Raw genomic sequence first — 27,199 nt, 5'->3', positions numbered from 1 at the left:
GTTTTAAAGTAGCCAACATTTACTCACACAATTTTCCCCCAGTAGATATGTCTTTGACTTATCGAAAAACCCAGCGTTACATGATTATATAAAACTTGAAATTGGTCTGCCTGCTTTATTTCTGAGAACCTAAAATATAAAGTACTTGATTTGTCAGCTTTTAAATAATATATCCCACATCTTAGCATCTTTATCAGTTGTCTGTTGTGGAATAAATTATCCTAACATTTAGCAGTTAAGAACAGCAAACTGTTTTTATCTCCCATACTTCCTCCAGGTGAGGAATATAATATGGAAGTCAGTTAACTTGGTGCTTCTGGCTCAGGGTTTCTCATGAGCTGGGATTTTCAGTCATCTCAAGGCTCCACTGGGGCTACAGAATTCTCTTTTAAGATTACTCATGGTTGTGGACTGGTCTCCTGGGCTATTAGTTGTCACTGGTTCTTGATTGGAGGCATCAGTTCTTTGCCACTGGGCTGCTCACACCATGGCAAGGAGAAGGGAAGGACATACAAGACAGCCAGCCCAGGACAGAAGTAGCTGTCTTTTTTATGACCGAACTTCAGCAGTGATTCACCATCTTACCATCTCTTCTGCCAGGTGCCGTTAGTCACACAGACCACCTCTGGTACAATGTGGGATCAGATTCCACAAGGTGGTCAACACCAGATGGCGGGAATCCTTGGTAGCCATCTTGGAGGCTGATTACCGCACCATCTTACTGACTTTGTTCTGACAAAGCCTGAGTGTTAGGCAGTGGCAAAGTTGTTTTCGTGATGTCATAATACATTCTTGGTCTTTATATATAAGAAGGAAGAAGAAGACTTAGCCTTTTAGAATTCGCTGTTTGATTCTTTACATGCATAACCTGCTTCAAGCAAAGTTACATTCAACAACCAAAACACTAGTCTTTATGTTCATAGCCCTTAATTATTTATTCCTTTGGGATTTAGACAAGTTGGGGGCAAGCTCTGGTCCATCACTTAATTCTATATGGCCCATAGGAATGCATAGGGCAGGCCTATCTTAATTTATTCCATAAAACTTTCCTTTTCAGATAGAGCTATAAAATCTTTGTGTTTCTCTGTGCTGGCTCAGTTCTTCCTTGCATGGTTCATGAATATTAGCTCAGATTGAGGAATGTCTCTTACAGATTTTCCCCTTGATATTTTTATGTTTATTTATTACTTTCTGACTCAGTCAGTGTGCCTTGACTGAAGGCTAGAATCACCTATTTCAACCTTCTTAATTACCCAGTCAGTCATGCCCACATTTATTTCAGTTTCTCGAGAACTTTTGAAGAAGCTGTTATCTCCTGTAACTCCCTAGACGCTTTGATTGACGTATAGTCTATGGTGTCTTCACTAGATATAGGAAGGGGGATTTTTAAGGATGCTTCCTTCATATCAGGAGATTAAAGAACTGGTTGCTGTATTTTAAATGCCTTAAAAAGCCAAAGAATAACAAGGTTTTTGCAGATATGTAGGTGTGTAGGATAGAAGTAAATATATGGTAAATATAATGATAAAATTGCACAATAATTAGGGGTGCCTAAATTATTAGGCTCAGTTGCTTAAGCATCTGACTTCGGCTCAGGTCGTGATCTCGCGGTTCGTGTGTTCGAGCCCCGCATCAAGTTCTGTGCTGACAGCTCAGAGCCTGGAGCCTGCTTCAGATTCTGTCTCCCTGTCTATGTCTCTGTCTCTGTCTCTCTCTCTCTCTGCCCCTCTCCTACTCACACGCTTGCTCTCTCTCAAAAATAAATAAACATTAAAAAAATTTAAATACAATAAAAAATTAAGCAATGTTATGTAGCTCAGTTTCCTGATGAAAAAACAGGCCCATAAAGTTTAAATGACTCAAAAGAAAATGGTAGAGCCAGTCAGAGGCAGCTCTTGGGTCAATATCCATGTTTTCTATAAAAAACTGGGATTCAGCTAATACTACTGGTTTTCAACACTCTGTATCTTTGGCCCGTTGGGCAAGTTGGTTGCACAAGGTGTTTAGTATCCATGGGAATGAATGCCAGTGTCACCGTCAAAGTGGTAACAGTCAGTGTGTTCACATTTCTATCTTGTCACTCACTCCTACCCTCAACTCTGAGGTGGCAGTAGTTGGGCCAGACCAAGAATGACCAAACAAACTGATCAATTATTAAGTTACATAAAAGCCCCTAATAGGCCCTAGGATTGAGCCAAGATAGAGCATTGAAGAACCAAATCGATTTGGTAATAGAAAATTAGCAAGGGCATGGGTAGCCTCTAAGTCTATGAATGTCTTCCTTTGTGCTACAAATGAGTATTTTGGCATTCCAGAAAGTGTGGCTATGAACAGAAGACCATGTTTCAGACCGTGTGGTGAAAATGACTCTAGTTGTAGTCAGGAATAGGACTCTAGATTCAAGTTCTGGTTTTATCTTCTCTGTTAATCCTTGCAAGTCCCGGAATAACACAATATGGTATCAAACAGTGATCAGAAATACACAACATCGTGTGGGTCTACTGGTAAAGCCACAGTAGAACTTGATTGAAAAGATACAATGAACCCTGGTGTAAATGATGAAATGAGACTAACAGGAAGGTTGAGTTGATGCTAAAACACCAATTTGCTATTACAGACATAACAAGATTATTCTAGGCTACCAGGCTATTATTCTAGACTATTCTGAATGTACCAGAACTGTAAATTCAGGAGCAGAGATAGAGATCCAGACATACGGTCTCCTTGGCTTTCATTATATCTTCCTCAGAACTGAGGAAAGTTTATTTTTTCAGCAAATAAATGAATTATTGAAGAATGTCTTGTATTCAATCAATTTTTTAATGTTTACTAATTTATTTTCAGAGAGATAGAGACAGCACAGGTAGGGAAGGGGGCAGAGAGAGTGAGAGTGAGAGGGAGAGAGAGAATCCCAAGCAGGCTCTATGCCACCAGCACAGAGACCGACATGGGGCTCAAACCCACAAGCTGTGAGATCATGACCTGAGCCAAAGCCAGATGCCTAACTGACTGAACCACCCAGGTGCCCCTAAATCACTGTTTTTGATGTTTTCCCACAGTCCTCTAACACCAGCATGGCCATATTCAAAGTTTTGAAGTCTACTCTTAAAAGACAAGGGTAGTATGTATAAACTTTTTAAACCTGTGCTCCTTTTGATAAATATATAAGAAATGTTACATATAATAGAAAATTGCTTATCATTTTACATCTCATCTTAATGGCTGTTACCTCAAATATTTCTGTTATATCTGGGGGGACCAGGAATTCGGGTTTGAATATAACTTTTTCCAGTCAGAATAGTAAGAAATTGACTTCTCATTGACCTTTGAATAGAATGTCTCATTTTTCATAAGTAGACTACCAATGTTAAGCAAGAAATGCTAGTGTAGTAATCCCAATTTAAAGATGAGGACATTGATTCTCAAGTAGTTGGGACAGCAGATACAGGTAAGTTTAGAACTCAGAGAAGTCGGCTGACTACCACCTAGTCTTGGCCACTAGTAGTGTGCAGTTTTAGTTTTTAGATGTTTACAAATAATAAAGTCATTATATTTTCTTGAACTAGCTATGCAAATTATGTTTTGAGTTGTTCACGTACACATATGGAAGTCTTCCTAAGGCATGTGAAATTAAGTCAGCCCTGACTTTCCCATAGACTTGTAATAATGAACAAATAATGTTATACACGTGGCAGTATTCTAAAAGTGCTAAAGAAGTATTTTAATATAAGGCCGTAGTATTTCGTTTTACTTTCTAGAGCTTTTTTTTTTTAGTAACTATTCTCGGTAATACTGCCTTTCAAAAGATACCAATCCATTTATTTCTGTAAGTGTACAATTTATGAACCTAGATTTAATCAATCAGAATAAAAATTATTGAAAATATCCTTTTCAGTTTGATAATTGCTTGGGTCCAGGTCTATTGAAATGTCACGGAATCTCCACAGATGTTTTTGATCTCCAGTTACAAACATCTTTATTGGGGCGCCTGGGTGGTTGAGTTGGTTAAGTGTCCAACTCTTGATTTCAGCTCATGTCATGATCTCACAGTTTGTGAGTTTGAGCCCTGAGTCAGGATCTTCACGGCGTGGACGCTGCTTGGAATTCTCACTCTGCTCTCTCTGCCCCTCCCCTGCGTGTGTGCTCTCTCTCCCCGCCCCACCCTTTCTCTCTCTCTCTCTCTTTCTCTCAAAATAAATAAACATTAAGAAAACAAAATAAAACAACCACATCTTTATTGATCTATGTAATTTCATAAATCTCACTATTTTCTCCTTGGAGCTGTATCTCTTTCCCACTTCTGCCCAGCCACGTGCCAACAACTTTTAGATGTGGTGAAATCAATTTAGAGATGGCAGACTGGACTGTTAGAAATTGTAAGCTGTTAGCAAGTTTGACTATTATGCCAGACAGAGGAAACTGTGTAAATATATAAAGCTCAACTCCATTGACTGGTATATTTCTTTAAAAAAATAAAACAGGGGCGCCTGGGTGGCTCAGTCGGTTAAACGTCCGACTTCGACTCAGGTCACGATCTCGTGGTCCATGAGTTTGAGCCCCGCGTCGGGCTCTGGGCTGATGGCTCGGAGCCTGGAGCCTGCTTCAGATTCTGTGTCTCCCTCTCTCTCTGCCCCTCCTCCATTCACACACACACACACACACACACTCTCCCTCTCTCTCTCTGTCTCTCAAAAATAAATATTAAAAAACTAAAAAAGAAATAAAAAACAAAGTCAGCTTTTTAGGGCACCTGGGTGGCTCAGTCAGTTGAGTGTCCGACTTTGGCTCAGGTCATGATCTCACGGTTTGTGGGTTCCAGCCCCACGTCAGGCTCTGTGCTGACAGCTCGGAGCCTGGAGCCTGCTTTGGATTCTGTGTCTCCCTCTCTCTCTGCCCCTCCCCCATTCATGCTCTGTCTCTCTGTCTCAAAAATAAATAAACGTTAAAAAAAATTAAAAAATAAAAAATAAAACAAAAACCCTGAGTACAGTAAATTCTTAGGCTCCCCTTGAAGACTAATGAACATATGTTGAGGTAGAAAGGCTTTGTTAAGGGAACCATAGGCAGTTTCCATTGACAACTGAGTGACAGGTTCTTCACTTCATATTCTTAAAACCAGTGAGCTCATCCTTATTAGCATCTCACCGAGGGAACGATGAGACAGGCAGGGGACATTAAGTGAAACTGTCTCCAATCCACTTTAATTCTTAATGCTTTCCTCAATCATAGTCCCTTCAAATTGACGTTATTATAAATTGTCGACATTTTTCAAAGCCTGTTTTGTTTGGATTTGTTTAACATATTTAAGGCATTTATAACCGTTTAAAGAACTCCTAAGTGCCTCACAAATGACCTCACCCTGCCTGCCCGCCTGTGTTCTCCACGGCCTCTGGACTCGGTCTCCCTCCATTCATTCATGTGGTTCATGGGACGCCCCTGCTCCATCCCTTTCCCCTTCTGGGCTCCTTGCCCATAATATCTGTTGGGATTCCCTCCTTTGTACTTGTCTTGCTGAGCTTGATATAAATAATTTTGTCATAATTTTCCTCCTCAATCTCTGTTAGTACGTGATCTTCTGCAAACTGACGTCCGGGGGTGACTAATCCTGGTTCCCCGAGTAGGTGGTAGGCTCTCATTACAGTTGATATGAAGCAGTTATCCTGCTTTTAGAAGAGTACATGGGGCGCCTGGGTGGCTCAGTCGGTTGGGCGCCCGACTTCGGCTCAGGTCATGATCTCGTGGTTTGTGAGTTCGAGCCCTGCGTCACGCTCTGTGCTGACAGCTCGGAGCGTGGAGCCTGCTTCGGATTCTGTGTCTCGCCCTTTCTCTGCCCCTCCCATGCTCTTGCTCTGTCTCTCTATGTCTCTCTATAATTAATAAACATTAAAAAAAATTTTAGAAGACAGCAACCTCTAGCACCACACAGCACTTAATACAAAAAAGATTGCCTTGATCAAATGGATTTGTGAAATTTGACATTCTGTGTGCCCCTTTTGAAAATTCACCATGGGCAATATCATTTTAAGGAAGTCTGCCAGAAATCTTAATTTTGTTTGCCTTCCTTTTTCTCAAATGAGTTTGACCACAGAACACTTACCCTTGACCTACCAACACCTAGTGCACGTTGGCTTCCAGCGAGACTAAAGTGTATTTGGCCGTTTATAATCTTGTTTCATGTTTTCTCTACTTTTAAAAGTTGATGGGAAAAAATAATCAACCTGACTTTCAAAATAATAGTAAATGCCACCAATGATTTTAAAGTGCTTCCAATATGCCAAACATTTTATAGGTACTTGGAATTATAAATGCATTTATCTTTGCAGCAAACTTTATCAGGTCGGGACTCTTGGACACACTTTACAGATGACAGAAGCACAAAGAGATTATGCAACTTGCCCAAACATAAGCAGCTAAGAAATGGTTGAAGTGGGGTCCAACAGACATTCTGGCCCCAGAATCCAGTTTTCTAACCACTATGCTATAACACTCTAGGTGAAAGGGAGTTTTCTCAAATCAAAGTGAGGTCATGTGCTGAGGAAGTTGTCTCTGTGGCATTTAATTTTCCTTTCTTGGTTCTACTTCGTTCTATGTAATTGAGCAACAGTACCCAATTAGGCTACCTTCAGGCTGCCCGTCCTGCCCCCCTGTGTCCTTGCTTTTTGGGGCTGCTTGACAGAGAGCCCTAGTGAGGCTCATTCTTTCTTTAGCATGTACAGAGTGGTTGTGAAGTAACAGCACCCAGGCCAAGAGCAGATCTCTGGGTCTAGGTGCGTACAGGAATGTGATAAAAAAGAAGCTTATCCAAACATCCTAACTGAGGAAGTATCTCTCTAGCGCTTTGTTTTGGGGGTTTCCACGACCACCCCCCAAGTTGGGTGATTCACTAGGAGAACTGACTCACAGGACTTGTCGTGTAGTCCTACTCATGGCTGTGATTTTTTAATTGAAGCATAGTTGACATGTAATGTTATATTAATTCCCGGTGTACAACATAGTGATTGGACAATTGTATCATCAGGCGGAGATCACCATGATAAGTATAGTTACCATCTGTCACCATACAAAGTTATGATCGTATTATTGACTATCTTCCCTGTGCTGTAGTTTTCAGCCCCATGATTTATTTATTTCAATACTGGATACGTTTGTGGCTCTAATCCCCTTCACCTGTTCTGCCCATCTCCCTACCTTGTCGCCTCTGGCAACTACCAGTTTCTTCTCTGTATTGATGATTCTTTTTCTGGTTTTGTTCATTTGTTTTATAGATTCCACCTATAAGTGAAATCATGTGATACTTGTCTTGGACTTATTTCACTTGGCGTGATCCCCTCAATGTCCATCCGCGTTGTTGCAAATGGCAAGATTCCACTTGTTTTTATGGCTGAGTGACATTCTCTTGTATAAATATGCCACGTTTCTTTACCCATGCCTCCATCCGCGAACACTTATGTTGCTTCCATAACCTTGGCTGTTGTGAATAAAGTAGCAATTAACATAGGGGTGTTTATCTCTTTTCACATTAGTGTTTTTGTTTTCTTTGGATGCATACCTAGAAGTAGAATTACTGGAGTACATAGTAATTCTATTTCTAATTATTTGAGGAGCTTCCATACTATTTTCCGGAGAGGCTGCACCAATTTATATTCCCACTAATGGTGCAGGAGGGTTCCCTTTTCTCCACACCCTCACCAATGCTCGTTTTTCTTTTCTTTTTCTTTTTCTTTTTTTTTGATGATAGTCATGGCTGTGATTTATTAAAGTGAAACGATACAAAGTAGAATAAGCAAAGGGAAAAGGGGGACATGGGGACAAGGTCTAGAGAAAGCCAGTCACTAGTTCAAGAGTTCTTTCCCAGTGTAGTCACACAAGATGTGCTTAATCAAATTGTGACCCTACGTGTGAGGTATTGTCACCAGGGGAGCTCAAGGCCCCAAATTTTACTGGGCCACCAATATAGGGCACCTACACCCTCTGCACAGCCTGTGTCAAAATTCCAGACTCCCAGGAAGAAAACAAGCAGGAGCTCAGCATAAACCACATTGAGTAAGCAGGTTAGGCCCAGTGAGCCACTGCTAGCTTTTAAAAAATTGTTTTTTTTCTTTTAAGTATAGGGAACTGTTTACCATTCAAGTTCTCAGATGTGAGCCAAGGGCCAACCTCGCGGGCAAACCTTTTTTAGGATAACAGTCTGAAGCCTGCTGTATTAACACTTTATGGCACTCTCTTCCAAAAGAACTCTAGCTCTGTCTTTAGGAAGAAAGCCATCATTTAAGACCCTATGCTGTTCTAAAAAAAACTTTTGACTTCCGTTAATGGAACTAGTGACTTTGTTGTTTGTAACGCTCTAGTTTTTATTCAATGCCATGTTGAAAGGAAAGGTTATTTTATAACAAACACCCAGGGCAGTGAAGATTGCACTAGATTAGAATGTCTCTTTATGTTTGGGATTGAATGGAGAATTGAGACAAGGTTAAATTGCATTTATTCTTTTCTTTTGTGCATGATCTAGAAAACCAGAAGGAGAACACTAAATTATATCAGGCAACCTGTTACTTAGGGTTTTTAAGAGTGTAACTATGTGACATTCTTGCTGAAGAAATCATTACTCATACGCTGTCATTTGAGGATAAAAAAAATCTTTTTTAGTTGAAAAGTGAAAAATGTTTTTAGAAGGTTGGTAAATGGAAGGAGCAATCTACCATAGTATGCTTTGTACAAAAGGAAAGTGGGAAATGGTTATTTTGTGATTACATTTCTACAGAGTAGATGACAATTTTAATACCTATATCAAGGAACATAGATCATTTAGATTCTGAGTGGCTTTATCTAGAGAACAAGTTTGGGCTAATTTTAGAACTGTATTTTTGATAATCCAGAGTATATGTCATTTTGCCCTCTGCCTGCCATGCTCTTAATCTGGCAGGCAGTTTCTTATTACAGAATTCTGGTCAGTTCAGTTTAATGACCGATTATGGAAACTCATTATTAATACTTTAACATACTCAATTTTTAGAATACTCTGGAATATATCTGCCCCAAATATTTCCAACTGTGTATCAGGCTTACATACAACAAGAGAGGCAACTTCAGCAGTAAATAGGGGATAATAAAATATGTGGGAACCAGAATTTTAAGAGTCAGAAAAACTCTTATCATTGCTTATTTACAGAAAAATCCACATCAGTAGTCTAATATGATGGGATAGTAAGTTATTTCACGTTTTCAGAGCCAACTTGAAAGATAATATCTGATGTAGCTTCTTGCCTCCTTTTCTAGACAGTGTTGATGGACACCTATCTCCCCTTCCAGAAATGTCCGTTTCGTTCATACTGTCCTTCATCCCTTCATTCCTTGACCTAATGAACCACCTCCAGCCTCATTCCTGCTTCACACTCCAGGATTTTCCTTTCTTTTCCTTGCTCTCCCATGGATGTCCTCTTAAGGAAAATGACTTCTCTTTGCTATTAAGAAGCAAGTACAGCAATTAAATTAATTCACAGTAAGAAATTGGTGATGAATTATCTTTCCTACTAGTATATTTAAAATTTTTAAAAATCTTTATGTATTTTTGAGAATGGGAGAGACAGAGCATGAGCAGGGGAGGAACACAGAGAGAAGGATACACAGAAGCCGAAGGAGGCTCCAGGCTCTGAGCTGTCAGCACAGAGGCCGACGCAGGGCTCGATCCCATGAGCTGTGAGATCATGATCTGTGCTGAAGTTGGACGCTTAACTGACTGAGCCACCCAGGCGCCCCTTCTTTTACATTTTAAAAGAAGAAACTCTTTGCCCTCCTATACTGCTAGTGGGAATATGTATTTTTATGTCCTTCCTAGAAACGAAAGCACTCTGGCAGTGTGTATATCAAAGATCACGAAAATTTTTCTTAGATTTTTCCCAGTGATTTCATTTTCTAGTAATCTAAGATAATAAACTGAAATAAACACTTATATACAAAGATATTGATCATAAGGGTAAGTTTAATAGCTGAAGAAAAAGCGAATTGTGAATATAATGATGAGCATAGTGATGATATTATATAATGGTATTATATGTTAGGAAAACAGAACAAAGGAGAGAGAGATCGCTAAGCATTCATTGCCCATTCTCAGATGTCTGAGGCCTCCGAGATATCTGAGCCTTGGGCTAACTATGGAAGTAGCTTGGAGTCAGGTGGGAGTCATGTCTGCTAAGAGTTAAAGCATTTCCAGGTATTTAAAACTGGAGAAAACCAACAAAATCAAGGTTCAAAATAAATTATAAAGCAATTTTTCTGCTTAAAGCTGCCAAAATACCCAAGGTTTAAATAAGCAGGGTAGAGTACAAAGCATGGTTAAGAGTACAGCCCTCTTAACTCTGCCTGGGTGGCTCAATCAGTTGAGCGTCCAACTCTTGATTTTGGTTCAGGTCATGATCCCAGGGTCTTGGGATTGAGCCCCATGTTGGGCTCCTTAATGAGTGTGGAGCCTGCATAAGATTCATTCTCTCTCTCTCTCTCTCTCTTTCTCTCTCTCTCTCTCTCTCCCTCTTTCTCTCTCTCTCCCTCTCCCTCCCTCTCCCTCCCTCCCTCTGCCCCTGTCCCCTGCTCTTGCTTGCTTGCTCTCTCTCTCCCAAATAGAAATTAAAAAAGAAAAAAAAAAAGGTATGGGCTTCAGATCACATACAATGTCCTCAACACTTGTGTGACCTTGGGCAAGGTATTTAATCCCTCTAAACTTCAATCTGAATATATTAAATGTGATCATTGCGTTTACCTTATAAAGGGTATTGTGGGGATTCAAGACAGTAATTCATGTAAAGTGACTAAATATCTCCCATAACAATGTGTTTGTATTAATGTCATTTAATGAGGAACACAATTATCAGCAGGTGGCAATGTTAACATTCTAATTTTAAGACACTTTTCGGGGCACCTGGGTGGCTCAGTCGGTTAAGCGCCTGACTTCGGCTCAGGTCATGTCTGTGAGTTTGAGCCCTGCGTCAGGCTCTGTGCTGACAGCTCAGAGCCTGGAGCCTGCTTCAGAGTCTGTGTCTCTCTCTCTCCTTGCCCCTCCCCTGCTCATGCTATGTCTGTCTGTCTGTCTGTCTGTCTCTCTCTCTCTCTCTCTGTCTCTCAAAAATAAATAAAAAACATTTTTAAAAATTTAAAAAAAGGACACTTTTAAAATAATCTGATTTTTCGAAGAATTGGGTTGTATTTTGTTAGGAAAATTCTTAGTTTCTTGAAAAGCATCTTAGATTTTATAGCTACCTACACATCGCATTTAATTATGCTAGATGAGAGGCTATACGCAAGCCACTCCAAATAAATTTTCAGAATTGGTGTGCATGGCACCTTTGAGGAAATAACACTTCTGAATTCTTAACCTTATACACTCAGCCCATAAAGTTACAGTAGAAGTCTCAGAGCCCCGTAAAATCTCTTCAGGGTAATTTGTGCAAGTCCTTTCTTGTCCTGGGTAGATGGATGGGCATCGAATGACTTCACCGAAAATGAGTAAGCTAATAGCAGATTGGGGAATGCCTTCACCAGACTTAACTCCTTGCTTCTTGTTTTAATGAGGCCAAGTCTCTCTGTGGATATAGTGTATGAAATGAGTTGATATGTTCTTATGATTTTTTTCCCAAAGGATCTGTTTTCTTTTCCATTAAAGAGTTTTAGAGGAGTCAGCATAGTATCACCTGAAAGGTGTTAAATGTAAAATGTAAAAACTCATTAACTTACATTAGTTAAATTATTGGCAAACAGTAAATTAAGTAATCAGGAATGACAGTCGCACGGCTTCCGCATCGGTCTTTTGCAGTTAGGTTGATTATTGATACTCATTGCCTTGTAATAATTTCTTTGAGTTGTCAGTAAATTAAAAAATAGTTCAGTAAGCATCCCACACAAAGTTCTTTGGAGAATATTTACGATATGGTGCTTCCTCTAGTAATCTTTGATGTGCGGTGATCTGACTGCAGCAGCTGATGTTTCTAGAGATTCTTCTGAAATGCTGAGGTGGCCCCTTGGGGTGTTCATCACTGTGCCTGGGGCCTCATGTGCATGGAACATGGACCCTCAGCCGCAGTTTTGGTGTGCACATTACTTCCATTACAGATGAGGAAAAGGGAGTTCAGAAAGATTTGATAAAGGGCTGAATCTTTTTCCTTATATGAAATTCCTTGAGCGAGTAGAGAGTTTCGTTGTAGTCACAGAAACTAATTGTGGTCCTGGAACTGAGATTAGGTGGCAAACTTCAGCCCATAGGCGGATCTGGCCCACTGTCTGTTTTTGTATTGCTCACAAGCTAAGAAGTGTTCTGACATTTTTAAATGGTTGGGGGAAAAAAGAAATCTAAAGAAGAATAATATTTTATGGCATATGAAGATTATATGAAATTCAAATTTGAAATTTCAGTTCTGTTGGAATGCAAATCTTCCTATTTATTTATGTATTATCTGTAGATCTTTCATGATACAAAAGCAGCGTGAGTGGTTGGGACACGGGCCCTGTGGCCTGCATAGCCAGAAGGAGTTTCTGTCTGCCCCTTTCCAGAAAACTTTCCTGATCCCTGGTCTACACTGATCATTTATCTCAGGACTTTATAAGTGACTTCATTCATCACTGAGTGCTTACCACTTGCCATGCACTGTGGGTAGGTTCTTGTACGGGGATCCGAGAGTGAACAAAAGTTACGAAAGACACCTTCATGAGGCTCACAGCCTGAAGGAAGAGTTGGGTTAATATTTTAATAGTAATAAGGTGGACATACTGTGTTTATGTAGCAACATTACTTGGTCATTTGAATAAAATATTTTAATACTCATAGGCTATTTATAAAATAATGAAATGGGTTAATGTAATAATACAGTTATTTGGTTAATGTAAGCAGTTAGCACAGCCCTTATTGTTTAAACCTTTTTTCTTTAAAAATGTAAGTATACCACGCTCAACATAAACCTATCTCTTTTAGATGATTTGTGATTTTATTGTGATGAGGCTCATGCATTACATATATTGCATACATTTTTGTGTTTGCTATGACTGTAGATGTTGGCAGTGTTAGAAACTGAACTGAGCTATTGTCATTCTAGGACATGTTTCTGCAAACTGTTCATTGCTAAATTTTTATTGAGTCCCTGATATCAGTTTGATTCCTTGTCATTTGTCTTTCTCTTAAGAAATAAATTACAACTCATTATAAAACATTTCGGGGGGGTGGAGTGCCTGGATGGCTCAGTCTGTTAAACATCCGACTTCAGCTCAGGTCATGATCTCCCAGTTCACGAGTTCGAGCCCCACGTTGGGCTCTGTGCTGACGGCATACAGCCTGCTTCAGATCCTGTGTCTCCCACTCTCTGCCCCTTCTCCTCATGCTCTCACATTCTCTCTCTCTCAAAAATAAATAAACATGAGGAAAAAAAATATTCTGAGTTCCTTATGCAGTACTTTCGTAGTGCTTCATTTGTTAGCCTTAATGTACAATTGGTAATTCTCTTCCCTCATTGGATGTTAACTATGTTAATGTTATTGTGGGATTTTAGTTTCCTTAATTGCATATGAAGCACTAGCATATGTCACCTCTTTAAGAATCTCTGTCAGTCATGCCCTAAAACAAAAGTGTTACATGATTTTCTTATGGCAGCTGTGGAATGATACCCGGAAAAATAATTGGCAATGTTGCTTTTCTGTATTATGCTTATTGTCTAAGGCTGATCCACATTTGTATTTTAGAGAAGCATTCCATTAGTGCCATGAGGAGAGAGACGGTGTTAATCCGTCCATCGTTATTCTGTCCATCAAATTTCTGTCGACTGCTTGAAATGCACCTGTACTGTCCCCGCAACTGACACGCAAGTGCCGACGGCTGCTCAAGGAGGCTTGAGTCTTCCCTCCCTGACCGGACATCCAGAGTTCCCAGAGTTCCCAAAGTAGTAGGCAAAGATTGGCCAGACGAGAATTTGTGTGTGTGTGCGTGTGCGTGCGTGCGTGTGTGTGTGTGTGTGTGGGATGTGTTCCACTTGGGTTCCTTTGCTCCGTGAACTCACTCCCTCATGTGTAAAGTTCTGCTTTTGTTTACTTAAGTAGGTTTGCTTGTTTGTCTTCATTCTCCTCAAGTCTGCTAAATCAGCATGTTGGCAACCGGCCTAATTTACCTTATTTGTAACTTCTCTACATCTTTCTGCACCTTCCAGTTTTGTTTTCCTGAACCTTAGGGCACCTGTCATTTTAATATGAATTCATGATATTTGCTTGATATTGTGAATTCTTTCATTTTCTTAGTACATGTTCTCTATTACAATATGATTCTCAACATTGTAGTTTGGGGATGTTCATTATACCTCTATGGAGCAGAAGCTAATATAGTCGGCAGTTTTCTGAGTAGGTATCTCATTCCAGTGTATTGCACTAGACTATTTTATTTTATATTTTTAGTTTCTAAATTTAAAAAAAATTTTATTTATTGTTTATTTTACATCCAGGTTAGTTAGCATATGGTGCAACAATGATTTCAGGAGTAGATTCCTTAATGCCCCTTAAGCATTTATCCCATCCCCCCTCCCACAACCCATCCAGCAACCCTATTATGTTCTCTGTATGTAAGAGTCTTTTATGTTTTGTCCCTCTCCCTACTTTTATATTATTTTTGCTTCCCTTCCCTAATGTTCATCTATTTTGTATCTTAAAGTGAAGTCATATGATATTAGTCTTTCTCTAATTTCGCTTAGCATAATACCCTCCAGTTCCATCCACATAGTTGCAAATGGCACAATTTCATTCTTTTTGATTGACACTTGGCTCTATTTTGGAGTGTAGTTTTAGTCCAAAAGCAGAATGGGATCTCAAATGCCTACACTATCCCCACTACCCAACAAAAAGAAAGGAGAAATCTAGGGATGAATAGAAGACGGACTTTCTTGCAAGCAATTACTGGCTAGTGGTGAAGTGTGGCTAGGAGTTTCTCGGTATGGAAAGAGGAAGAAAAGGAGCCTCCCCTTACCTGGCTGTCTTTCTCACACTCAGACACACACATATTTATAATTTACATGTTTACTGATTATGATATTCATGTTTTTATTTAGCACTGGCCCTTTAGTATCTGGTAGAGCCCTACTTCTTCCATACACAGTACAGTTTAATAAAACAGCATGCATAGAGTAAGACTCTAAAAAGTAGTCGACTGGACCCCCTGGTCATTTATTTATAATTAAATTTACATGCGTCTTTTTCTGGTTTTGATTTATGGGATGAGAAAGACTGATGAGGAAGTCTGTGGTAAGTAAATTCAACACACTGGAACAGAATTCTTAAACTCGTTCAAACTTAGTTCTCCTCGCTTTTCCTTTTGTGTTTGGTTAGGGTTTAGAAGGAAGGGGCGGCATTGTGCTTTTTCATCTTCAGAAGACTGTTTTTGGGTTAGAACAAAATTAGAGTAGCCTTGATATTTACACATACTGAAATTCGTGACATCAATTCTTTTCCTTTTGAATTCTAATATAAAACAAAATTAACAGTGTAATATTAAAAAATAATAATCCACTTAAAAATGTGTGTCCACCAGTGGAGCTTACTATTAAAATTGAGTTATTTTTTTCAATTTTCTTTTTATGTTTATTTTTGAGAGAGAGAGCGAGCGAGCATGAGCAGGGGAGGGGCAGAGAGAAGAGGGAGACAGAGAATCCAAAGCAGGCTCCAGGCTCTGAGCTGTCAGCACAGAGCCTGGCGTGGGGCTCCAATGTGGGGCTCGAACCCACGAACTGTGAGATCATGACCTGAGCTGAAGTCAGATGCCTAACCAACTGAATCATCCAGGCGCCACTAGAATTGAGTTATTTAAATTTCTATTTGTATAATGACAAAAACTTCATAAGGAAAGCACATAGAATGAGATTGGAGCCACCTGCTGGCTTATAAAGCAATAATATGGATCCTAAAAAATATATTCTAAGCAACTAAGAAAAATCAGAGTCAGTAATGGTTAAAACAAATGTTTCCACTCAAACATTGATATGTTAAAACTGTTCTTAAAACGTTTATTAGTTTATGCTTTGGAAATTTTCCGTATATTTTTAAGTCAGGTATACCTTCATCTATTAGGAAGCTAATACTAGAAACCATCTATTTGGTTTCTAATAGTGATATACTTTCTTATTTGGCCAGATTTCCTAGCTTTTATATCTCCTAGGTCCTTGGATTACTGTGAGTTTTTATTTTGTTTTTTAAACATCAAATCCAGTAAAATTCTTCACAGTATCCAGTGCTTCTGACTCTAGTAAATTGAGCCTTACTCTATACATAAATAATTATAAATAAACATTAATATAAAATAGTTGAACCTCACTTGATACCTAATAGCATTTCTGCATTTTTCCTATTCTGCAGAATTTTGCTGATTATTTCTTTGGTTTTATATGTCTCCTCTTCTAGACCTTCTTGTGTTATCATGAGACCCAGAAGACCGTAAAAACATCTTTAGTTGGCCAAAGGCCTGGTGTTGCACTTTGGCTAGTGCTCCGTTTTGCAGGTGTCCTTCTAGGTGTTGCGAGCTTCCCTGTGAGGCCTGTTGAAGCTGTTTCCGCTTCCAGTGAATTTGTCGCCCATCTGTGATGAGATTAGAATCATTTAAATTTAGGAAGATTCCAAGAAGCTACGGATGGCTGATCAACACCTCAGAGTTTCTAGAAGTTCTTGGTTTAGATACAGTCTGAATTTTTCAGTTCCGGTGATCTGTCTCCGTGTCCTGACTTACACTTTACTGTGTGCCCGTCTTAAATTGATGAGATAAAGTCAGGTATTATTCAAGCCTTGCTCCTTTTTCGGGGGTAGCTTTTTTCATGATGCCATTCTTGTGGAACCAACTCTGGAGATGTTATTATAACCTTTTCGTGTCTGATATCTAGGCATTTGCTCCCACTTGAGAGTAAAGAAGCAGGATTTCTAGATGTGACATTGTTGCACCCTGCTGTCCAGTGATTAGCAAGTCCACTTAAATCTCTTGTTTTTAGGGGCACCTGGGTGGCTCAGTCGGTTAAGCGTCTGACTTCAGCTCAGGTCATGATCTCATGGTCCGTGAGTTCAAGCCCCGCGTCGGGCTCTGTGTTGACAGCTCAGAGCCTGGGGGCTCATTCAGATACTGTCTCTCTCTCTCTCTCTCTCTCTCTCTCTCTCTCTCTGTCTCTGTCTCTGTCTCTCTCTCTCTCTCTCTCTGCCCTTCCCCCACTCATGCTCTGTCTCTGTCTCAAAAATAAACCTTAAAAAAAAACACCTTTTTTAAACCTTAAAATCTCTTGTTTTTATTTCCTTAATCTACAAAATATTATAGTGGGACTAGATTCTTTCTTGGGTTCTCATTCACGATTATTATTCCTATGGATCTATGTTGATTCCGTGAAGATAGCTGTGAAGGTAAACGGGTCCATTAATTGTTTCTTGTATTATTGTTATTTCTGTTTGCCTTTTTCATTGTGTTTCCTTTTGCTGACGTGATTGTATTATCAGCACTAAAAAGAGCATAGATGATTTCCCATTGTTAAAATTCTGTATTTGGCATTAAGATCCCATGCTGTTACACGCTCCCTGCCCCCCTTTGCCAGCTGACATTTTTATTCCTCAGGAATATTAGTGAAACATTTATCAAACCCTTACCATGTAGCAGACTGGTGCCACACACCATTCACTCATGGTCATGAATGCAACATAATTCCTGTCCTCAAGGAACTTTCAGTTTAGTGACAGTTTGGTTGGGTGACAATCTAATCTCAGCACTGGTAACATCCCCGTAGGTTCTGGCATATTCCTATATCTTTTTTCTAGGAGCATTAGCCTAAGACAAGTCAACTTCTTTATGCCCTTGCTTGGTGATGATAGTAAATTTCAGTGTTCTTTTAGGGTCAGAAAAGTACATGTAGACGATTTTATAAAGATGATATATACATCTTTTAGGGTATAACATATTTCTAAATTATGAGAAATTAATTTTTTCATTGGTTGCTACCTTGTAGGACAGTAGTCATAAATGAATGAAGCCCAGGCTGAACTTGACACATTTTAGAGAGACCTTGAAGTTTGAGAAGAACCTTTAAATCTACTGAGAACAGTTCTTAGAATAATTTAGGAGGCAGTATGGGTGTTTTGTATCCTTGAAAACTCTTTGAATGGCAACTTTATATACTGGATTATATTTAACTTCCCCTTACTCAGCTGTTTGTGAGAGACCACGGATTGTTACGTTCCTGAATTAGGAAGTCTCCAGTCCCGCCACGCTCTGGTTTTATACACCTTTGCCTCTGTAAGACATTGGAGGAGAAAGTGTCATTTCAGAAATATTGTTTCTCTAGCCATCAAAGTTCACGAGTGCCAACCAGCTGGCACTTTTGTGACTTCATATATATAGATATATTCCTAGTTTTTCACTAGGTATCTGGTGTAGAAGAGGCAAAGACCTTATAAATTCACTTCATTATGTCCAAAAAATAATCCAAGAGACATATTTATGCAGGTGTAGCTCTCCATGCTTCTTTTTACATCGGGTGAGGAAGGTCCAGTAAAGTAATTTTATACAACAATAGACATGATTTTACTTGAAATGTAGTTTTATCATTAGCTCAATATTAATATTAGTTTTCCCATTCATGTAAGTGAACTTGGGAGGTCTGCTTAAAAAAATGCAGACTTTTTTTTCTTTTTTTTAGAGATAGTTTCATTTTAATTTCAGGTAATTTTACTGTGAATATATTTTGTAATACTTATACTAGAGCCCTTATGTTAGTCTCAAATGTCATCACAGCAGTGATTCTTAAAGACCAGTAATGTAGTATAAAGCTGCACTTTTGTTGAGTAAAATGATTGTCATAATCAGACCATTATTGTGATATTCTAACACCATTTCTGAGATGTCTTGTTATGTGAGATAAAAAAAGACGATGACAATGATACTAATGATCGGGGTATATAATACAGGCATAACTGGCTGTGTCTATTGATGCCTTATCTTTTATGGTTTTTGATCCTGTTCATAATAAGGCTGCCTTCATTACGTGTTCTTACCTTTTCTCTCTCTTTAAACACATAGGGATGTGAGATTATATCAACGCCTGACCAAGACCATACTGACTTCACCAAGTGCCTTGAACTGCTCCAAAAAAAGATAGAGGAAAAAGACCTACAGGTAAGATGCACACCTTTTTGGTGGTTAGGAGTCTTGGTACCAAGGATGTGAAAATCCTGCGTAAACTTTTCACTCATCGGAAGTGATCAGTTACTTTTCTGTCAATCTTTTAGATTCCCTGTCAGATTTTTCCCATATACTGAATAAATCTGTACTTAGCTGCCAAAGTATTGATTTGTTCACTTAAATCAGAGGTCACAGATGGAGATGCTTTATCATGGGAAAGTCACAAAAGAGGGGAGGTGGACTTTGTATAAACAGCTGAAACTGGTTGCTCATTTTTGGCCTAAAATAAGTCACCACTTTTCATCTCTTGTTCATTGTTGCCATGCAGACTTACGTGTGTTCAAATACTGTGGGGGCAAAACAGGCAAACAAGTACGGCCTGTATTTGGCCCAGGAGGCATCATTACAAACTCTCATCTATAAATAAAATGTTATCAACTCTTTTTTTTGAAATCAGAGAAGAGTCCGCTGCTTTGCATTTGTGGACTCTTTTTTAAGTCCAGTTTAGTGAAGGTCAACAAAATTAAATGTGAAGCACTGAATGACAGTTGACCATTCTTTTACTGGCAGGGGCAGGAAAGTAAGCTGAGGCACATGATGTGTAGTGTTAGACTAAGAAAACTAGCGGGACGCCTGGGTGGCTCAGTCGGTTATGCATCCCACTTCGGCTCAGGTTATGATCTCATGGTTCATTGGTTTGGGCCCCGTGTTGGGCTCTGTGCTGATGGCTCAGAACCTGGAGCCTGCTTCGGATTCTGTGTGTGTCTCCCTCTCTGACCCTCCCCCACTCACGCTCTGTTTCTCTCTCTCTCAAAAATAAATAAACATTAAACTAGGAAAACTAGCAAAACATGCTTGTACATTCAAGGCAGCCCTGAGAAGAACTTCCTCCGTCACAGAAGGTTATCAGAGTTTTCTTTTAGCATGTATTTACCTAGGTGACATAGTAGATCCTTTTCTCTTTTTGAAGACAAGCCTTGTTAATTGTCATAATTGACGAGGAGCACATTGTGCAAACTGAACAAAAGTAATTGAGTGAACATTTCCCATCTCTGTTGTAGCTTGAACGATACCAAATGTATTGTGCTATTTCTGGCAATAAATTGCTATAATTAAATATTTGCTTAATGAAAACAGAACACAGCCCATTGAGAGTTCCAAAGAAGCCCATTGCTTCATCCGGACATAGCTGAGTTTGAGTTTCTTAGAAAAAAAAATTGTCAGTTCTTCTCAACTTGTGTTTCAGTTTTCCCAGCATCAACACTGAAATTAAATTATGTGTGTCAAATTGATCGTATCTGTAATATAGTGCTCGGTCATTAAGTCTGAAAATAAATAATCATATCTCAAACTCATCAACAGTGAAATTCAGAGAGAGCTTCAAGCTGGGGAAAGAGGGTCATCAGCTGTATGTGATCCACAAAACAGATCTAGTAAAGTCTAGGTGGGCCCAGTGGGAGGGCGGAAGCAGGAGGACCTGTTGGAGGCATCCATGTTGGGTGGAAAGGACCAGACCCTCCCAGTCCCACCGTGCTTAGTCATGGGGTGGAAGCTCTTAGGGACCACTGTACCTTGATGGCACTTGCTACTGCATCCTGAAGGAGTTGCCTCTGGGCCATGACAGCCAGCTGCCCCCTCCCAGGCCTAGCGAGTTCTTTCTGGGAGAAAAGGGAGCAGTGAGCTTCCACGGATGCCTCTGGGCCCTGGCGTGATTTAGGCCCAGTGCATTGTCCAGCTTATCTTGCACTACTTTTTCTCTTTGTTCCTAAAATATGGCCTGTTCCCTCTTCTCTGCCTTGAGCGATTTTTGCGTATATTGCCTTTTCCGCCTAGAATTTTTATTTCAATGTTCATTTATTTTTGAGAGAGAGACAGAGCATGAGCAGGGGAAGAGCAGAGAGAGAGAGGGAGGAGCAGAATCCAAAGCAGGCTCTAGGCTCTGAGCTGTCAGCACAGAGCCCAACTCAGGGCTTGAACCCATGAACCACAAGATCATGACCTGAGCTGAAATCACACACCCATCTGACTGAGCCATCCAGGCGCCCCTCTTCCTAGAACTTTTTACACATTTTTTGAATATTTTTCAAATTTTTCCTTCTCTTGGTCTATATCACGATGGCGGAACAGGGGATGTCCTTAAAGAGGACTCCTCTTCCCCCTCCCTCCACGTTGGGGTCTGCCACTCTACGTTTCTGTTCCCCCTTTGTTCTCCTTTGAGACACTCCGAGCACTGGTAATAATTTTGGTGGTTATTTCTAATTGTTGGCTCGAAGCCTTTCTTCCCAGCTTCACTGTATGACCCACGAAGTTGGGACAGATCTATCTTGCTCACAACTGAACAGGAGGACCTTGAGTGTTAGAGGTGGCCTATGAATGTTGCGCCTGTGGGAACACACAGGAGGGTCGAGCACAACACAGAAAGGGGAAGGGCTTTTTAGAGAAGGCTGGGGCATCATAAACAAGTGGGGGGTGGGTGGCAGAGGGAGAAGAGCGTTCAAGGACAGATACCTCGGCGTGGGGAGGACGGATAGTGCTTCAGCGAACCAATGGGAGGGAGTTTAAAGCATTTTCAGATGGACAGTGAGCGTGATGGGTTTGGTGTTTTAAAAAGCATAATTGAGGGGCGCCTGGGTGGCGCAGTCGGTTAAGCGTCCGACTTCAGCCAGGTCACGATCTCGCGGTCCGTGAGTTCGAGCCCCGCGTCAGGCTCTGGGCTGACGGCTCGGAGCCTGGAGCCTGTTTCCGATTCTGTGTCTCCCTCTCTCTGCCCCTCCCCCGTTCATGCTCTGTCTCTCTCTGTACCAAAAATAAATTAAAAAAAAAGTTGAAAAAAAAATTTAAAAAAAAAAAAAAAAGCATAATTGAATAAACCAAAGGCTCCATTACTCACAATGAAAACCTTGTGGTTGTATTAACATAACCTTCAGGTTATAGTAAATCTGACAAGGTGGGGTATCTGTGAGCTTCCACCTGTCTTTACATTTAACCTCAAAGGACATCATTTTATGTGATTTAATGTAATAGCAAGAGAAAAGAAAGATTAGAAGCATTAACAAGGAAAATTATAGAAGATGCCCCTGCACACATTGTCGTACCCTCTAGTGAGATTATGAGGACCGTTAAAAATTTCTTCTTAAAATCTGCACAAACTATAAAAAAAAATCCTTTATGCTTCTCCACCTAATAAGTCCAATCAAATTATCATACATTGCTGTTTTTCTACTTGCTAAATTATAAATAGGAGGTTGTCATCAATGTCTGTATTTTATAGTAAGATCTTCTCTTACTAGCGTATACTTTAAAATGTAATTATAGGGGCGCCTGGGTGGCTCAGTCGGATAAGCATCTGACTTCGGCTCAGGTCATGATCTCACAGTTTGTGAGTTCGAGACCTGTATAGGGCTCTGTGCTGACAGCTCAGAGCCTGGAGCCTGCTTCAGATTCTGTCTCCCTCTCTCTCTGCCCCGCCCCTGCTCACGCCATCTCTCTCTCTCTCTTTCTCTCTCTCTCAAAAATAAATAAATATTTAAAAAATTGTTTAAAAAATAAAATGTAATTATAATATAAAGGAATTGAATTAAAGTAATATTTAATATGTTAAGGAACCATACTGTGTACCATATTAGAACTCTATAGGATTTGAATTAGGGTCTGTCCTTAGGCTAAAGGAGTTTACTACCCAGAACATATGATGAATTTTTAAAAATTACCCTAAATCACCTGATCTATTTATCTATCTATTTTAAACCTGCTCAACCTCACCTTTTATTTTTTTGCAAAAGGCTTCATCGTTACATGTGACTTTTTAATGCTTTGCTTTTATGTAACCACATTGTTTATCTGGAACATTATCAGGATGTTCCAGATCCTGAGTCATGAATAATACATTATCAGGATGCCATCTGATATGACTGGATCTTCAGGGAGCACATGTTTCTTCTGATGCCGTGATGCATACCTGAGATTCAAACCTTTGAATTCAGTAAAAAACATCAAAAGCTATTGCTCTGACTTTGTAAAAATGCAAGGTGTGTGTGGTTCAGGATGAAGCACAAATACATCCAGATTGTAAGGCCCCAAGAATAACAGACCTCCTAAAATAGAGGAGTATTATATGACAACAGAATCTGTTATTTCAGTCTCTGATATTTTACACACAGGTTTAACATTAGACACAATTTGGGCAGAGAAGTTGTCATTAATTTCACACTGTCGATTGTGTACTCCTTGTGTTTGGTAAAATTTTAATACATTTTAGCTTCCTTATGCCATGTCTTTTTCAATCAGATTTTCAATCAAATGATGCAGTATGTTGAATAAGGACTGTATGAATGAGAGCAAGTGCCCAACCTTTATACATGCACACAAATATTAACGACTGCAAGTTAAATAAGGACTGTGGGATTATGACCTATTGTATTAAGTTGTTTTTTTTTAATTCTTGTAATAGCCTGAGCAAATATTAAATTGTGATTTGTATGTATTAGAATAGTTTTTATGTGATTATTTCTGAATTGTAGTTCTCAACTATTGAGATTCGGTAAGGGATATTAGTCTTTCTACTTAATTCCTACATGGTATTTCTCAGACAGATACCTTATGTTTAGACATCTTCAAGTATTATGAGGTTTAGAATATTTATTTGTATCCACTAATTTTCTTTCTTTATTATAATTTATTGTCAAATTAGTTTCCATACAATACCCAGTGCTCATCCCAACAAGTGCCCTCCTCAGTGCCCATCACCCACTTTCTCCTCTCCCCCTTCCCCCATTGACCCTCAGTTTGCTCTCAGTATCCAAGAGTCTCCTATGGTTTGCCTCCCTTCCTCTCTGTTACTTTTTATTTTTTTCCTTTCCCCTCCCCCATGGTCTTCTGTTAAGTTTCTCAGGATCCACACTGGAGGAAAACATATGGTATCTGTCTTTCTCTGACAGACCTATTTTACTTAGCATGATACCCTCCAGTTCCATCCACGTTGCTGCAAATGTCATGATTTCATTCTTTCTCATTGCCAAGTAGTAGTCCATTGTATATATAGACTACATCTTTATCCATTCATCAGTTGATGGACATTTAGGCTCTTTCCATAATTTTGGCTGTTGTTGAAAGTGCTGTTATAAACATTGGGGTACAAGTGCCCCTATGCATCAGCACTCCTGTTTCCCTTGGATAAATTCCTAGCAGTGCTATTTTCCACTGATCCACTGTATCCACTGATTTTCAACGTTGGGTTATTTGTGCATTATTGTTTGTAATGGACTGATAACTTTTTTGTCTGTTTATACAAATGCCTGTTGGTCCTCACTTAAGACTGTATCTGACTGGAGTAATTACTCATCACTCTCCTAAGCTCTGACTCCTAGGATTGTAGGAGGAACCACGATAGTGTTCTGAGCGTTAACTTCCAAGGGACTCTGGTGTCTCCAGTATAGTCTACTCCAGTAAGCCAGTATCTTCGGCAAGATTCCAGTCTCCTCTAAAGCAGAATTTAATAAATGTGTTGTGTGTGTTAACATGTATTCTGGAAGGGAATAAAAAGTTTACAGTAGAGACACTTGGCAGATACCAACTCAGTCAAGTAATCAGAATCAACAATGTCAGTGGTAATTCCCGTTGATAGCCCAGGCCCCTCTATCTAACATAAAGGGTGACAAGGGTACTTGGGAAGTTCTTCCCTAAGACCCTTAATCCCGGGTTAATCTTGGAAAAGAAGTCAGAGAAAGTCACATTGAATATCATTGTACACAATACCTGACCGATATTTTCAAGATCTTGAAAAACAAGGGAAGATTGAAAAACTGTCACAGTCGAGAAGAGATGAAGGAGACATGGAAACGAAATGCAATGTGGCATTCTCATTGGTCCCTGAAATGGAGCAAAGGTGTTAGTGGAAAACTAGGAAAATGTGAATGAAATCTGGAAGTGAGTTCCTAGTAGTATATTGGTGTCCATCTCAGGTGGAACAGGTACACCATAGTTACAGAAGACGTTAATATTCAGGGACTGAGTGAAGGGTATAATCCCTGTACTGTCTTTGCAACTTTTTACTAAATCTAAAATTATTCCAAACTAAGGAGTTCACTTGGGGTGGGGGGAAAGATGTTCACTGTTTGACATATGCTCTAACTATAGGGTGGTGTCATCTTTTTGTGACATGGCTCAGTGAGGTAGAATTAAAAGGCACGTACTTCTTAGCACCCAGGCAAATCCAAATACCTTTCTGTGACCTCTTTCACCTTTCAAGTGGTTCCTCAAAAAGTTTCAAAATAGCCACAAAAGCTTCTCTGTCAGATATTTTGGCAGCTGTTTTATGGGAAAACTATGCCTGATTGAAAGTCTTAGTTGGAAACTTGAAGATCGTTAAGCTACGGCAACAGCCCAGGTCCTCAACCTTCCTGGTTTCCCAGGACATCAAAGGGTGTTGCTAGTTAATCAAATAGAACTGGGATTTGATAGAATTTTATCGCGATTGGCTCCAGAAGTAACCCTCATTCCTCATTCCTGCCCTGCCTCCTTACCTGTCAAAGTCCTGTGGTCTCCATCAACACCTCCATTTTCACCTGGCTCTTCTTAGGGCCATACTCTGCCACACCTGCCTTTTACTTGTATCTTTTGTCCCTGGGCTTCAGTGATCACTCCTGTGCCATTAACTCCTTAATTTATACCTCTCAGCCAAAACTCCAAAGCCTTTTTCTAACTGCTGAGAGGAAGGCCAGAAGCATTTCGTTTCAGTGTCTAAGACAAAATCCATCATTTTTCTCTGAGAATCCCATTTTCTCTTTCTTCTCTATCTCATTCACTGGTACCACCATCCATTCACCTGGCAGAAACCTGAGAGTATCCTTATATTTCACTCTACCATCCCTGACCCGTTGGTCACAGCTCCTTTAATTCATAGGTACGTCTTGTGCCCGTTTGTTCTTTCCAGTCTTGCTGCTACTCGGTTAGTTCAGACTTTCATCATTTCTCATTTGGGTTATTTTATTAGCATCTGTTTGACCTCATTCCCTCTAGTCTCTTATTAAAACTCCTATCTTATATGTTAAATGCATATCTGCTTGAGATCTTTTATGTCTCCCAGTTATTTGCTCAATAAATATTTGTTCAATGAATAAATAGATTTCCAGTAACATTAATGCAAATTCCCAAGGACATCATAGCAAACCTTAACTCAGTCCTTCTTTGAAGGGATTTTCTTAATAGTATTCTGGATATCCTATTAATTCTCCTGCAACATATGTTGAGATGATTTATCATCCTGTGTCTACCATTGTAATAGGAAATGTGTTTATTACTAAAATTATTAGCCTTGTATTGTCATTTTTTTGTTTGCTTCAAGTTTTTATTTAAATTCTGGTTAGTTAGCGTATAGTATAACATTAGTTTCAGGAATAGAATTTAGTGATTCCTCACTTAGGTATAACACCCACTGCTCATCGCAACAATTAATACCCTCCTTAATGCCCATCACCCATTTAGCCCAATCCCCACCACCCACCTCCCTTCCAGCAACCCTCTGTTTTTTTCTCTATGGTTAAGAGTCTCTTACGGTGTGCCTCCCTCTCTTTTTTATTCTTCCTTCCCCTATGTTCATCTGTTTTGTTTCTTAAATTCCACATGTGAGTGAAATCCTATGGTAATTGTCTTTCTCTGACTCATTTATTTAACTTAGCATAATACACTCCATCTAGCCCTATCCATGTCATTACAAATGGCAAGGTTTAATTTTTTTGATTGCTGAGCAATACTCCATTGTGTGTGTTATATCTATATACGACATCTTTATCCATTCGTCAGTCGATGGGCATTTGGGCTCTTTCCATAGTTGGGCTATTGATAGCGCTGCTACAGACATCAGGGTGCATATATCCCCTCGAATCAGTGTTTTTCTATCCTTTAGGTAAATACCCAGTAGTGCAATTGCTGGTGGTAGGGTAATTCTATTTTTAACTTTTTGAGGAACCTCCATACTGTTTTGCAGCATTGCTGCACCCGCTTGCATTCCCACCAACAATGCAAAAGAGATCCTCTTTCTCCGCA

The 27,199-nt window shown here is 39.6% G+C and overlaps 1 protein-coding gene across 13 annotated transcripts in view; it reads left to right on the top strand.

The window, feature by feature from the left end:
- TPK1 (thiamin pyrophosphokinase 1) overlaps positions 1–27,199 on the top strand; it is a 351,768-nt gene that overhangs the window by 170,375 nt on the left and 154,194 nt on the right. For all 13 annotated transcript variants that reach the window (XM_042974459.1, XM_042974519.1, XM_042974452.1 and 10 more), the window contains one exon: positions 19,055–19,150. In XM_042974459.1, coding sequence (XP_042830393.1) covers positions 19,055–19,150 — 96 coding nt within the window. The remainder of the gene's footprint in view (positions 1–19,054; positions 19,151–27,199) is intronic.

Source organism: Panthera tigris, chromosome A2, assembly GCF_018350195.1.
Source record: "Panthera tigris isolate Pti1 chromosome A2, P.tigris_Pti1_mat1.1, whole genome shotgun sequence".
Taxonomy (NCBI): Eukaryota; Metazoa; Chordata; class Mammalia; order Carnivora; family Felidae; genus Panthera; species Panthera tigris.
This window is presented reverse-complemented; position numbering and strand designations above follow the sequence as displayed.